The sequence below is a fragment of the Eumetopias jubatus genome, unplaced genomic scaffold (assembly GCF_037043125.1).
Source record: "Eumetopias jubatus isolate StellerSeaLion01/CBP00866 unplaced genomic scaffold, mEumJub1_p1.0 scaffold_1, whole genome shotgun sequence".
NCBI lineage: Eukaryota > Metazoa > Chordata > Mammalia > Carnivora > Otariidae > Eumetopias > Eumetopias jubatus.
Window position 1 is genome coordinate 163,703,077 of NW_028274807.1, and position 13,591 is coordinate 163,716,667.

At 51.1% G+C, this 13,591-nt stretch overlaps 1 protein-coding gene across 1 annotated transcript; it reads right to left on the reverse strand.

Moving 5' to 3' along the window:
* Window positions 1–10,594: 10,594 nt before the first annotated feature.
* TRH (thyrotropin releasing hormone) lies at window positions 10,595–11,961 on the reverse strand. The gene is made up of 2 exons (XM_028101595.2): window positions 11,748–11,961; window positions 10,595–11,097 (listed from the first exon to the last, which is right to left on the reverse strand). Exons 1-2 carry the CDS (start codon window positions 11,959–11,961, stop codon window positions 10,595–10,597), a joined length of 717 nt encoding a protein of 238 aa, XP_027957396.1.
* Window positions 11,962–13,591: the final 1,630 nt, after the last annotated feature.

The window sequence follows — 13,591 nt, forward strand, 5'->3', positions numbered from 1 at the left end:
GTCTCTGGCCAGAGGTTGCTCTGGGCATGGGTTTGAGAGGCTCACACAGGTACCGGAGCCAGGTCAGGGGGTGGCGGGGGGAGCGGAGGGCGGGGGGAGGCTGTGCTTCGAATCAATGCCAAGTGAGAGCAGAGAAGGCTGCTGGGAGGGCAAGATGGAGGTAGAATGTAAATCTCAAACAGAAATTCGATTCTGGACTCTGTCAACACAATCTCTAGTGTAGCAGTGAAAAGCCCGAGTTTTGAGATCATATAGAACTTTTCATCTTGACTTAGCAACTCACTAGGTATGTGATCCCTGGCAAGGGTCTTTGCTTCTCTGAATCTGTTTCCTCGTCTGTAAAATGAGAATAATAGCAGAACTTACCTGATAAAATCACTGTGGGGATTCCATGTGATAACATGCGAAGTTCTGAGTTCCATGAGCAGCACACAGCGAGTGCTCAGTACATGTAGCTGCTGTAACAATAACTTAAAAAAAGATAATCATTTTCCTTTGGTATCAGTGGGCCTAAGGGGGCTATTAAAGTCTCCCATGATTCTATAAGCCAGACTGGCTTCTGTCTCCACTATGGTATTAATACTGTGACTGCTAAAGGCCCTGGCAGGAAACAGCCACCCACTGTAAGAGAGAGAGAGAGAGATAAACGAGGGGACTTTTTATCACAGAGAGGGCAGGGTGAAGAGAAGCACACAAGAGAGTGTGGCACCCCGAGGTGAGCGACAGTGGGGCGTCGTTACCACCCTGTGGCCTGCAGGGGCAAGGGAAGGACCGTGTTTCCAGAACCCACGGAGAGCAGGAGTAGTCAGGGCAGGCTGCCCCACAGGAGCTGTGGGCGCAGTAGGAATGAAGCCAAAACCACAGTAGGGAAGGAGAGGAGCAGAAGTATCCCAACCTTCCTCTCTTCCTCCCTCCAACCTCCTGAACCACACCAGAATCTGGAGGGAGAGGGAACCGACGTGGGGCAGTCTGCAGAGATCAGCCGGCTGGATCCAGGTGCTCAAAGTCACCAGACATCTGTCTCTGTGTCTCCATCTCTTGCTGTCTTCTTGTGGCCTTCCTTCTCAACCAGGTTCTTTCTCTGCAGTGGCAAGATGGCCTCTGGCAGCTCCAGGCTAACGGTCTACCAGTTTCGCAACCGGTGAGAGGAAAGAAACAGCCTCCTGCCAATAATTCCGGCAGAAGGCCTGGAGCTGACTCTCACAGGCCTGGGTTGGCCTACCCCTGAGCCAATCACTGTGGCGGAGTGGGGAGGAGGGGCCGAGTCCCGCTCCGAGCTAAGGGATTAAGGAGGCGCCCTCCTGGCTGTGTGACCCAGGCAAGGCACTGCATCTCTCTGTGCAGAAATGTACTTGTCATGGGGAACTTGGGATGATGCCAACAAAACAGGCAAGTCCTTCACTCAGTGCAGGCGCTCCCCTGTAAGTATAAGCAATACTGCCTGGAGGTGAAGAGATTCTCACTCTTCCTCTCCCTCATGAACTTTCTCTCTCTCTCTCTCTCTCTCTCTCCCTCTAAAAAAAAAAAGTATTGAGGACCCCCAAAGAATTTTTGATTACATGGATTATATCTACCGATATTTCCTATATTAGAAATTAAATTGAGAATGTTTAAATGTTTATTTGCTCACTTAAAAATACCTAATAAATCCATTATGTGTTAACATAAATAAAATGCTTATGGAAAATACAGCTTTCAAATAAAAACAATTTACTGAGAAGAGTGACACTGGTTTACATTTTTATGCATTTTTTAAATGTCTGACTTAATAGAAAACAGCTGGATTCTTTTATCTGCTCCTGCATTTAATCAACAGATTAAATTTTGTGGTTGAAGTATAAGAAGATAACCTGGCCTCACACAGATACGTAGTTAGGAAAGTGACAGCCTCGTAGATCCCCTGCAAGGGTCTTAGGACCCTAGGGGTCTTCAGAGCTGCTATATATGATGCATGAGAGTCAGCCTCTCTATAGCTGTTCAACTTGGAAGCGGACTGTCGGCATGTAAATGTCAGATAAGTGGGCAAATCGCCTGACCTCTGTGACTCAGTTTCCTCCTAGAGAGGGTTAAATAACTTGTTTCCTGTGGAGTGGTTTGAGCAGTGCTTGGCACATAGTAAGTGCTAATAAGCACTGACTGTTATTACTAGCTCAGAGCCTGGCACTAGGAGGGCTCCCCTTTTTGCCTAGGTTGGGCATCCCCTCCAAGATCATGTTCAACCTCCCAAGAATGGCCTGGACTTCCATGTTCTCCAGGACCACTCTGAGACCCTGTGCCCCTCCCACAGGAGACCCGGCCGAGCCCAGCACGTGCCTGTGCCATCTCTTTGGCCACAGGCTCAAAGCAGCCTCCCCCACGTGTGCCTGCCCGCCTCTGGCACGGTGGACCAGTTGTACCTGCGTTGGGGCTGGGAGGCTCTCCTGCCCAGCAGCTGGCAATTAGGAAGTCCCTCTCCATAACGGACAAGACCTAATCAGCCTGCTGATAATTACCAGGCCCAGAACGTGGCTGCAATTCAGGAAGGATGATCCCCAAAGACTAGAGCCACTTAAATCCTGGCATTGACCATGGGTCCCCTTGGTAACCTGTAACTCAGCACAATCTAGCCACTGAGCTAATTGATGTTCTCCAAGGCAGTCAGCTCGCACTCGGGCAATCGAAATGGGCTCTAATTAGCAACATCCTTCAGGTAAGACGCTCCACATGTCCTCTTGCCACCCAAGAGGCCCAAGCAGGAACTGAATCTCTCGGCAAGCCAGTCCTCTGATTGCATTTAACTAATCAAAATAAGGTTCGAAGAAAGAATTAATTAGAGACCATATTGGAGGAAGTCATGATATTAAGATGTTTCCCAGCAAAGCAGGACAGGCAGCTTCACTGAATTCATGAGAGGCAGCTCCTTGAAGAAACAGTCCCCAGCTTTTCAAAGCTGCCTGAGCAAGCAACATCAGGGGGAGAGAAAGGACAGCTGGGCTTGCAGTCTTACAGAACCCGGATGAGCCCGGTCGCACCATCCACGTAAGACGTGTGGCCTGGGCAAGTCGCTTCACCTCTGAGCCAGGTGTTTCTCATCCATAAAGTGGGGGCGGAAATGGTGGGTGGAACGTGCCTTCCACAGGGCCCTGCATGTAGTAGGATCTTGGTGGCACAGCGCAGAGAGCCCTTTTGTGTCCTCCAAAGTGTTTTAAAAGGTGGAGTAATTGGGTAGATGTTACACTGGGTTGCAACATAGGCTCTCAGGTCCGTGGCCCACCTTGGGGCCGGGTTCACCGGTTTGTGGTGACTGCACGGCATTCTACAACATTTGGGTTTGCCTCCCACCTTGCCCTTGGGCTGGTCTCAAATCCCAGAACCACCTTTGCACGTGTGGCCTTCGTTCATATTCAACAAACATTTGCCGAGCACTCGCTCTGCACCAGGCACTCTCCTAGGTGCTGGGGTTGCTGGAGTGGTCCCTGCTTCACGGAGCACAGAGTGTGGTGAAGGAGAAGACTCTTATGAAAGAAAATCATCAAGAAGACTGTGGCAGATGCTCCTGGTACCTCACCTCATCCCCTCAGCTCTCACCTTTGCAGGACACTTAATGGCACCCTGAGATTCTTTACACAATGGCCTCCTTCTTGTGGTCGGCACATAGGGCAAGCTGGAAGCACCAGAGAGTTAACATCCCCAGGAGCAGCCCTCAGCCCCTGATTAAAGGGAATCCTTGGAAAATCTCTACCATCCTCATTCCATCGAGTGGGACAACTCTGAGGCCTATCTACAGTTTCCCAAGGAAAACGTGCTCACTAATGAATTCCATATGCCACTTCCCTCTCTTTTCCCAAACACTCCCCAGCTCCCGGACCACTTCCTGGGATCACCCTCCAAGGAAACCACTTGGACTCAAGTCCTTGTCTAGGGGTCTGGTGCTGGGGGCACCCAGCCTGAGACAGATATAATTACAAACTGTTATAGCTGTAAGGCAGGGGCAGGAGGGATGCAGTGCCACATCCCGACAAAGTGTTGTCTGAAGTGACAGTTAAGGAGGAGTAGGAGTTACTTAGTGTGAATCATCAGAGTTCAGCGAACAAACAGAAACCATTCTGGAAATGTTAGACGAAAAGAATTAACACAGCAGGCCTGGCATTCAGCTCCTGGCTGCTGTGGCCTCACAGGTGTATCCGAATCCATCCATTGCAATTGGACATGTGTCCTGATTGGCTGATGCCTGTCTTGGACCAGTTGTTGACTATTATTTTTTAAGATTTTATTTATCCATTTGACAGAGAGAAAGAGAGCGTGCACGCACAAGCAGGGAGAGCAGCAGAGTGAGAGGGAGAGGCAGGCTCCCCGCGGAGCCGGGATCCCGATGCGGAGCTCGATCCCAGGACTCTGGGATCATGATTTGAGCCAAAGGCAGGCGCTTAACTGACTGAGCCACCCAGGGGCCCCCCAGTTGTTGAATATTTTGAGAATCACTCTTGGAATTAGGTGTTTATGAAAAGGGCTTGAGGAGCAGGCTTGCAGAGTGATACGACAGAAGCCACCTGCCAGGGAAGCTGTTTCCTCTGTTTCCAATCAGGAAGATGGGAAATGAAGAGGCCACCATTGGGATTATTGAGTTTAAGAACTCACTACTTGGAGCACCAGTCAGCAATAAAAAGGAACAAACTACTAAAACTTGCTGCATCATGGATGAAATTCAAAAAGGTGCTAATGGGTGGAAGCCAGGCACAAGAAACCACATGTTGTATGATTCTATATGTATAAAGTGCCTAGAAAAGGCAGATTGATGGAGAAAAAGTAGATAAGTGGTTGTTTGGGGCTGACAGTATAGAAAGAGATTCATTGTAAAAGATATTATAACGGGGGTCTGAAAATGGTCAAAAATTTACTAAAAATCATTGAATTGTATGCCTACAATAGGTAAATTCTATGATATGTTAAGTATACACCTAATAAAGTTGTTTAAAAGGAAAAGGAAAAAAAATCATACTGGGGCACCTGGATGGATCAGTCTGTTGGACATCTGCCTTTGGCCTGGGTCATGGTCTCAGGGTCCTGGGATCGAACCCCACGTCGGGCTACCTGCTCAGTGGGGAGTCTGCTTTTCCCTCTCTGTCTCCTCCTCCCCCTTGCTCATTAATAAATAAAATCTTAAAAAAAAAATACTTCTGGGCGCCTGGGTGGCTCAGTTGGTTAAGCGACCGCCTTTGGCTCAGGTCATGATCCTAGAGTTCCGGGATCGAGTCCCGCATCGAGCTCCCTGCCCAGCAGGGAGTCTGCTTCTCCCTCGGACCCTCCCCCCTCTCATGCTCTCTCTCTCTTTCTCATTCTCTCTCTCAAATAAATAAACAAAATCTTAAAAAAAAATACTTCTGGCCAGAAAGCTGCTATCAACAATTGACTCTAGATACTTCCAAAGCTGGGGTTTGGACACTGGGAAGCTGTTGCAGAAATATCACACCTCACTATGGCCCTGCTTTTTCAGCACGAAGAGTCAAAGCAGCCTTCCGAATCTCACACAAGAGCATCCATGTGGAGAACTTACTGCGTGTCCAAGACTCTAGCTGCAAGGGAGTCTGGGAAATGTAGTCTTTGCTTTCCAACTTCCACAATGCTGGAAGACACACAGAGGGGAACTCAGGGTGCTGGAGTGGAGGTGGGTGGGAGGGATGGGGTGGCTGGGTGATGGACATTGGGGAGGGTATGTGCTATGGTGAGCGCTGTGAATTGTGTAAGACTGATGAATCACAGACCTGTATCCCTGAAACAAATAATACATTATATGTTAATAAAAAATTAAAATAATTTAAAAAAATTTTTTTAAAAAGGGAACACAAGGGCCTCTACACAGAGGGAATACCATGAACAAAGGCTCTGAGTTGTGTGCGGGTAACACAATAGAGGCCAATTGGGCAGGCCATTGTGGCTGCGGTAAGGAATTTAGATTCTATCCTAGGTGAAATGAAAGCCACTGATAGGTCTTAAGCAAGGTGGTTGCCAAAATCAGATTTGCACTTTGAGAAGGTCCTTCTGGCTGTGCGTGGAGAGTAGGTTTGGGAGACAAGAGTGGAAGCCAAAGACTAGTGAGGAGGCCACTGTAGTCTCCAGAGGTTGATGGCCAAGGATGATGGTGGCCAGGGTCAAAGTCGTGGCCCAGGAGCTAGAAGGAAGTGGTGGATTTGGGGAGATAAAATCTACAGAACATGGTAAAAATTCTATGTGGGTGATAGGGGAGGGGAAGCATAAAGACAACTCCCAAGTTTCAGACTCATGAACTTAGAGAAGCCACCTTACTTCTCTCTTGATTTGCTTTTCTCTAAACTGGGGTATGACTATGATGGGTAATTCATTCGTTCAACAGATATTTACAAATCACCTACTGTGTGTCCAGCAGTGGATATAAAAGTACTTTTCCTAATGTCTGGCCCAGGAGGAAGTGCTCAGGAAAAAATTTTTTTTCTTTCATCCTTCAAAGCTCTACTCAAGTGCCCCTTCCCCCATGAAGGCTTCCCTGATTCCACCCCAAACCACCCTGCTTTCTCACACATCTAAGCCATGAGAGTCTGAGTCCCTGTGTGGGGCCTGGATTGAACCAAGGTAGGGAGAGAGGGAGGACTGGATAAAGCACAAGGCCCGGATGAGGCACATGCCCTTCAGGGTTAGAGGATAGGGTGAGGGAGGAAAAGGAGGGTCCAAAATACCTCGGATTTCAAATGTTAGCAACTCCAAGAACACATTATTTCTTCCCACTAGGCCTTTGTTAATGCTCTTCTCTTCTGCCTGAAATGTCTTTCTTTTTACTTACCCTTTGACTCAGCGTGGATGCTCCCCTCCGGGAAGCCTGCTTCACACAAGGACCCCTCGTCTGTGCTCTCCTTGCATGATTTGCTCACCAAAATCAACACTTCTCACACTGGGTGGCCATCATCTGTTTGCTTGTCTGTCTCCCCACTGGATAGGGAGCCCCTTAAGGGCAGGGTCCCCCAGGAAGTCAGGCTGGGCAACTAAAATAGAAATGACTTAAAGCTTTCCACATCTACTCAAAATTTATTGACCACCTACTTTGTGCTGGGCCCTGATCTAAACAGCTCTGATGAAGGTGATACATATGAGAAGGGAAAGACGGGAAGGATTTCAGTGGAGAGAGACCCAGGGAGGAGGCATCTGTGTTAGTCCGAATTGGCTAAGTTTGTTGGAGGAACAAATAAACCCTGAAATCTCAGTGACTTAATACAAGTTTGCTTGTATTAATACACTCAATACAAGTGATTTAATACACATGAGAAGTCTGATATGGGCACGCAGTGTCTAACTTCCATCTGGTGACTCTGGGGTCCAGAATCCCTCCATCATGCTTTCTGCCATCTCAACATGTGGCCTCCCAGGCTTTCAAGGCAGGAAGAAAAGGGCAAGTGAGGCTTATGGGCTCTAAGTGCCTCAGCTAGGGAGTGACACCTGTCTGCTCACAGCCCATTGGCCAGCGCTAGTCATGTGATTCTACCCCAAGTGCAAGGGAGGCTGGGAAATTTAGGGAAGCGCACCAAGCATCTCTGCCACAGCATCCTAGGCTGAGTGAAAGGCACATGTGTGAGAGTGGGAAGGAAAGGGGGTATTTGGGGGAGTAGCACATAGACTCTGCTAAAGATAAAGCCCTAATTCCTGGCATGGACTCACAATAAAGCCCTAGTGACTGATTTTTGGTTTTTGTTAAACTTTTTGTGTGTGTGATTAGAGAATGAAGGAAGGAAGGAATAAGTGGTCCTACAAGGTTCAGTTTTGGATCCCTTCTTGTCCTGAGGCACTAGACCTCAAAATGCCATTTATCAAAGATCTGCTTGGTGCCATGCACTGTGCTAGGACTGTACACATTATCACTCCGTCCCATTTAATCATTAGAACAACTCTGAGGGAGGGGTAGGGATTGCTGGGCCCACATTACGGATGAGAAGACTTAGGCTCAAACTAGTTTAATCATTTGTCCAGGGCTGAAGCCAATGCCCAGATCCTTTCCATCATGGTGCATTGGTACAATCACTCACAGGAGCAGAGGGAAAAGCCTTAATTGGCTGGGAGGGTGGTTTTCTCACACTCTTCAAGTCTTCCCCTATCTGAGGAGGTAACAACATCCCGCACATCAATCAAGTTTGGAAGCAAGAGAAGGTGGAGTATATCCTTGGTCAAGTGCTTCTCTTACCCACGCTCAACTGCAACTCAACTCTTTTCAACTGTAAATGGACATGGCAGCTGGCCTGGGGGCGGTCATGGGATTCACTGAGAAAGTGTCTATAAGCACTGAGCACCAAGGAAGCACTGCATAAATGGTCCGTATTGACTCTGTTAGGGTACTCACCTCCAGAGGGGGACTGAGAGCAGAGGGAATGTTATTAGGGCCGCACTTGCCCTGATGGCAACAATGGGTGTTTTAAGGTGGCCGAGTGGAGTGGAAAGTCAGGTGTAGAGGAATGCCCTACAGACTTCATGCACCCGGGGGCGGTACCCTAGTCTCTGTGTTGGTTCTCTCATCTGAAAGTGAGAAAAATCAGCAAATCCATCAAATTCTTAATATTTCAGAGGGCTTGGGGGAGTAATATTGAAAATAAGGGTGTAAGTGCATCTTACAAAGCCCAAGTCTCCCTCTGTCCTGACCACACCTGAACCACGAGCTCCCTGAGGAGAGGAGCTGGGGCTCAGACACCCTTCTAACCCCCTTCTTCCGCTGCCCAAGAAGGTGACCAAAAGCTGTCTGCAGAAAAAACAAATAGCTCATCCATCCACCAAACAAATGGTAGCCTAATTTGGAGTCTAAGGCCTGAGGAAATTGGGAAGTTCAGTCTAAATCAGAGGTGGCAAACTGGCAGTGAGTAGGCCAAATTCAGCCTCAGACAAGTTACTTAACTTTTCTGTACCTTGGTTTCCTTACTAGGAAAATGGACATAATAATAGTAATACCTAGAAGGACCACTGTGAGGATTAAAAGAATTAATACAGGGACATCCAGCTGGCTGTCAGTGGGGCTCGTGACTTTTGGTCTTGGGGTTGTTTGGGCCCCATGTTGGGTGTAGAGATTACTTAAAAAAATAAAATCTTAAAAAAAATAAGAAGGTTATATGTGAAGTGCTCAGGACAGTGCCTGACACATAATAAATGTTGTGTATACATTGTTTTTTATTTTTTATTTTTATTTTTTATTTTTTTTTAAAGATTTTATTTATTTATTTGAGAGAGAGAGAATGAGAGACAGAGAGCATGAGAGGGAGGAGAGTCAGAGGGAGAAGCAGACTCCCCGCTGAGCGGGGAGCCCGATGTGGGACTCGATCCCGGGACTCCAGGATCATGACCTGAGCTGAAGGCAGTCGCTTAACCAACTGAGCCACCCAGGCGCCCTGTTTTTTATTTTTTAAAGATTTTATTTCTTTGACAGAGAGAGGCACAGCAAGAGAGGGAACACAAGCAGGGGGAGTGGGAGAGGGAGAAGCAGGCTTCCCACTGAGCAGGGAGCCCAATGCGGGGCTCGATCCCAGGACCCTGGGATCGTGACCTGAGCCGAAGGCAGACGCTTAACGACTGAGCCACCCAGGCGTCCCTGTGTATACATTGTTGTTATTATTTGATTCACACAATGTTTTTGGATTTAAGTGTCTTCACTTAGCTGGCCTCTTCATTTTGCCTCAGTCCCCACCACTCTCTCTTGTCCTACACCCATCTTGCCTCCCTGCACAGGCCCAGAAGGCCCTCGTTTGAGTCCCCAATGACAGCCTGGTCCTTTGTTCTCACTGTGGCTGCTGAATGACACAGGCTGTTGATTCCTGCCATCGAACCATGACGATTACAAACCCAGAGGCCTTGATGCCCTTTCTTAATAGAATTGGGGAGCTCTAATCTTGTCCCACTCAATGTTAAAAAGAGAAACCCCACACCAGATGAGACACAACTGTAACCACAGAGCTCCAAGATTATGCAGATGCATGTTTTATTATCATTCGGATGATTATCATGGACGGGGGAAGATTCTAGAAGGTTATATACAAGTTCAGTTTTCAGGGCTATTTCCATGTGCCTGCACATATTTATTCCCACAGCCACCACACAGCACACCACAGGATGCCGCTCCCTGCAAAGCTTTGCCCAAGCAGAGCACAGCCATGGGGCGGGGCTCTGCCCACCCACAAAAGGACGCCCAAGAAGGGGAGGATAGAAACTGGATTTGGACATCACATCTTCAATCCCACCCTGACCTCACTGGCTGCTGGATCCGTAGTCACCCTGCTTCTCTCTGGGGATTGCTCAGAGGACACAGAACGGTCATTTTAGCCAGAGCTAAGGAAGGGGAGCAGCCTGAGGGGGTGTAGGGAGAGGGACTCTGGGATCTGCTCCCTTGCCAACAGTGGAAAGTGGGGTAATATGGGGTTTTTAACTCAGAGGCTTGCTTTCTCATGTCCCTGAAGGGGAAGGGGGGACAAGGCCAGGGATTTGGGTGTTGTATATGGGGGGAGGGCTCAGGTGTATGGTCAGGGATCTAAGGAGGAGGGAAAGAGGACATCACAAAGGGATAGGGCCCACAGGGCTTAAGACATTCTTAGACTCTAAACTTCATAGGAAACTGGGTTCACTCCTCCAGCGGCTCCCTGGCCCAGGTTGCCCGCCGCCCAGGATGCTGCCGCTTCTCCTCGGCCCCCTGACTCCTGCTCAGGTCATCCACGAGCCCCAGCAGCAGGCTGGCTTGACCACAGGCTCCCCCGGGCCCACACGGGCCTCCCAGGGCCCTCTTGCCCGGATGCTGGCGTTTCTCGGGCATCGGCTCACCCTCCTCCTCCTCCTCTGCCCCCCAGCTCCTCTGGGCCTTGGAATCCACCAGCCGTCTGCCTGGGTGCTGCCTCTTGCTGAAAGTGTACCCCAGCCAGGAGGAGCGCCGGCCAGGATGCTGCCGCTTCTGCTGGGTGACATCGGACCATGCGACCACATCCTCCCTCCGGCCAGGGTGCTGCCGTTTGTGGGGGCTCACAGCCCCACTTTCTTCCTCCTCCTCTTCAACTCCCTCTTCTGCCTCCCCCTCCCTTTTGCCTGGATGCTGCCGCTTGGAGAGCCAGTCTGGTTGAATGATCTGAGCCTCTGGGGAAGGAAAGAGACCAGTGAGGGACCCTCTGCCCCTGAGCACCTTCTCCAGCCTTGATCCTAGATAAGGCAGATTCCCCGCAGCACTCATCCAGAGTCACTGCCTTGCACAGCCTCTCAGGAATCGCACACACGCACGCACACACACAGATGGTCAAAGGCCTCTGGTTTCAGTCCCAGCTCTGCCATTGCCTAGCTGTGTGACCATAAGCAACTCACTTAACTTCTCTGAGCCTCAGTTTTCTTCTGTGCAAAATGAGGGATAATAACAGTCTGGATCTAAGAGCTTGTTAGGAAGATCAAATAGTGTGATAACGTGTTTGAAGTGCTTAGAACAGTGCCTGGCATATATGCACCTAGTAAGTAGTAATTAAAACTGTCACGTACAGAGACTTTTTCTCTCTCCCCTGCACAGAATCTTCCCCACTGAAAGTCTGTTTTCTGTGAAACAGTCCCAGGACCGACATGGAAGAGAAATCTGATCTCAGGAAAGGGTCAACTCATGATCCTGCTAAGGTTATGATCAAGAGTTTCTAAGCTTCTGGAGGGCAAGAGTTTGGATGACCAAGTCCCTCCCCACCTCTGCGTCCTGGTTCCCTCCAGCCCTCTTCAGGTACTCTGGTGGGAGGGACACGGCCGCCCCTCACCTGATTCTGGCTTGCCCTGGTTTCCTTGCAGCCGCTGGAGGTCTTCGCCGAGCAGTAGGAGGCGCTCCGCCTGGCGCAGTAGGTGGTCCAGACCCGCGTGCTCGGCGGCGATCGCTGCTTCCTGTTGGGCCACACCGGGCTGTGCGCGACCTCCCAGAATACCAGCCACGGTCAGGGTCAACGCCATGGCCAGCAGCAACCAAGGGCCGGGCATCGCGGCGTCTGGAATTGGGAGGACAGAGAGAGAGAGAGAGCATAAGCGCGCCGCACCCCTCTCCCAGCCCGCACCTTCTTCCCCCCTTTTCTGTCCCAGCGGGTCCCCAAGCTAGGTAACAAACCGTTCAAATATCCTCCCACGGGCAGGACCACCTGCCACCTTAGGGTGGGGCGGGGGCAGCCTCGGCCTTTGGGTGTCTTCACCCATAGAGATGCTTGGAGTGACTGGCCGCGCGCCCAGTTCTGCCGCGCGAGCCTGGAAGCCGTGGGAACCCCATCGCCACCGCCACTCCTCAGTGTCACTGAGCGCAGTGCTGGCTGGCCAGGAGTGTAATCACCCAGAGGGCCCGGCCCGACGGCCACAATGCTAACTGACGCGTCGCAGGCTGACTCTTCCCTGAGCCACATTCTTGGTCCAACGCTCCTTTCCAACGTTCTAATTCCGATGTCAACGTTCCGATTCCAAAGCTAAGATTCCGTTTCTAATTCTAAGATTCTATGGCCAAGCTAGGAAGCCAGTTCTAACTCTAAAATCCCCAATTTCAACGGTAAAATTGTTTCTAAGGTGGGACTGAAACTGTAAGGCTAACATTCGAGTCCAACGCGAAAATCAGTTTCTAACATCTGGATTCGGATTCTAACTCTCAGGGCTCTGACGCCGGACGCCCTGACTGCCCGGTTCTGCCCCCAACGTCCGCGCGCGGACCTACAGCTGCCATCCAGGCAGGGGTGGGATGGCGAACTTTCCATGCTACCGACGGTCGGCGCCGAGCAGCTCCAGGAGCCGGGACGTGAGTGCACAGAAGCGAACGCCTCCAGTGTGCCTGCGCCACCAGGTGCCCGGTCAAGTCCCTGGCCCGCGCCGTGGAAGACCCGGGGGTGCGGACGCCACACGCTCCCGGGAGGCGCTCGGGGGACAAACGCCGCCGCCTCTCCCGGGGGCTCGCCCGGTAGCGGGCAGAGAGGGCCCCCTTCCCAGTGCTCCCGGACGCCCCCTGCGTGGGGAGAGGGGACGCAGGTGGTTACCTGCCCGGCGAGAGCTCCGCGGAACGGGTCCGAGATGCTGGGGGTCCGAGTTCGGAGTTTCGGAGTCCAGAGTCGGCGGGTCAGGAGGCCGGGAGCGTTCGCAGGACCCGGGAGTCGGCCGCCGGCTGCTCCGCGAGGCCGCTGCTTATATCCGCGCGGGGCGGCGGCGCGGGTGAGGTCAGCGGGGAGGGGTCGCGGCCGCCGGGAAGGGGCGCTGACGGCAGCCAGCCCCGTGGGAGCCGGAAATCAGCGCCCCCGGAAATCTGCGGCGGGGGCGGCGGGGGCGGCGGGGCGCGAGCCCGAGGTGGGGCGGGGTGGGGGAGTGGTGCTGATGCCCGGTCGCCTCTGCACCAAGCTCCGAAGGTTTGGTCGCCTCTGCACCACTCCAGAACGCTCCTGGAGTGGCCACAGAGAAGCAGAGAGATACTGAGAGAATCACACAGTTGAAAAGAGACACACAGGAGAGAATAGGAATAGAGACAGACTGAAAGAGGTACACAGAGACGGAGCAGAGACACACGCGCGCGCGCACACACACACACACACACACACACACAGAAGGAAAAAGAGAAGGGGGAGAGGACAGAGGAAAAAAGGGGACA

What these genes read in the sequence shown, in the direction of transcription:
- TRH (XM_028101595.2), bottom strand. Translation starts at nt 11,961, where the DNA reads ATGCCCGGCCCTTGGTTGCTGCTGGCCATGGCGTTGACCCTGACCGTG. An exon ending in CCAGGGCAAGCCAGAATCAG is followed by an intron (nt 11,098 to 11,747) that starts GTGAGGGGCGGC and finishes TTCCTTCCCCAG; the next exon opens with AGGCTCAGATCATTCAACCA.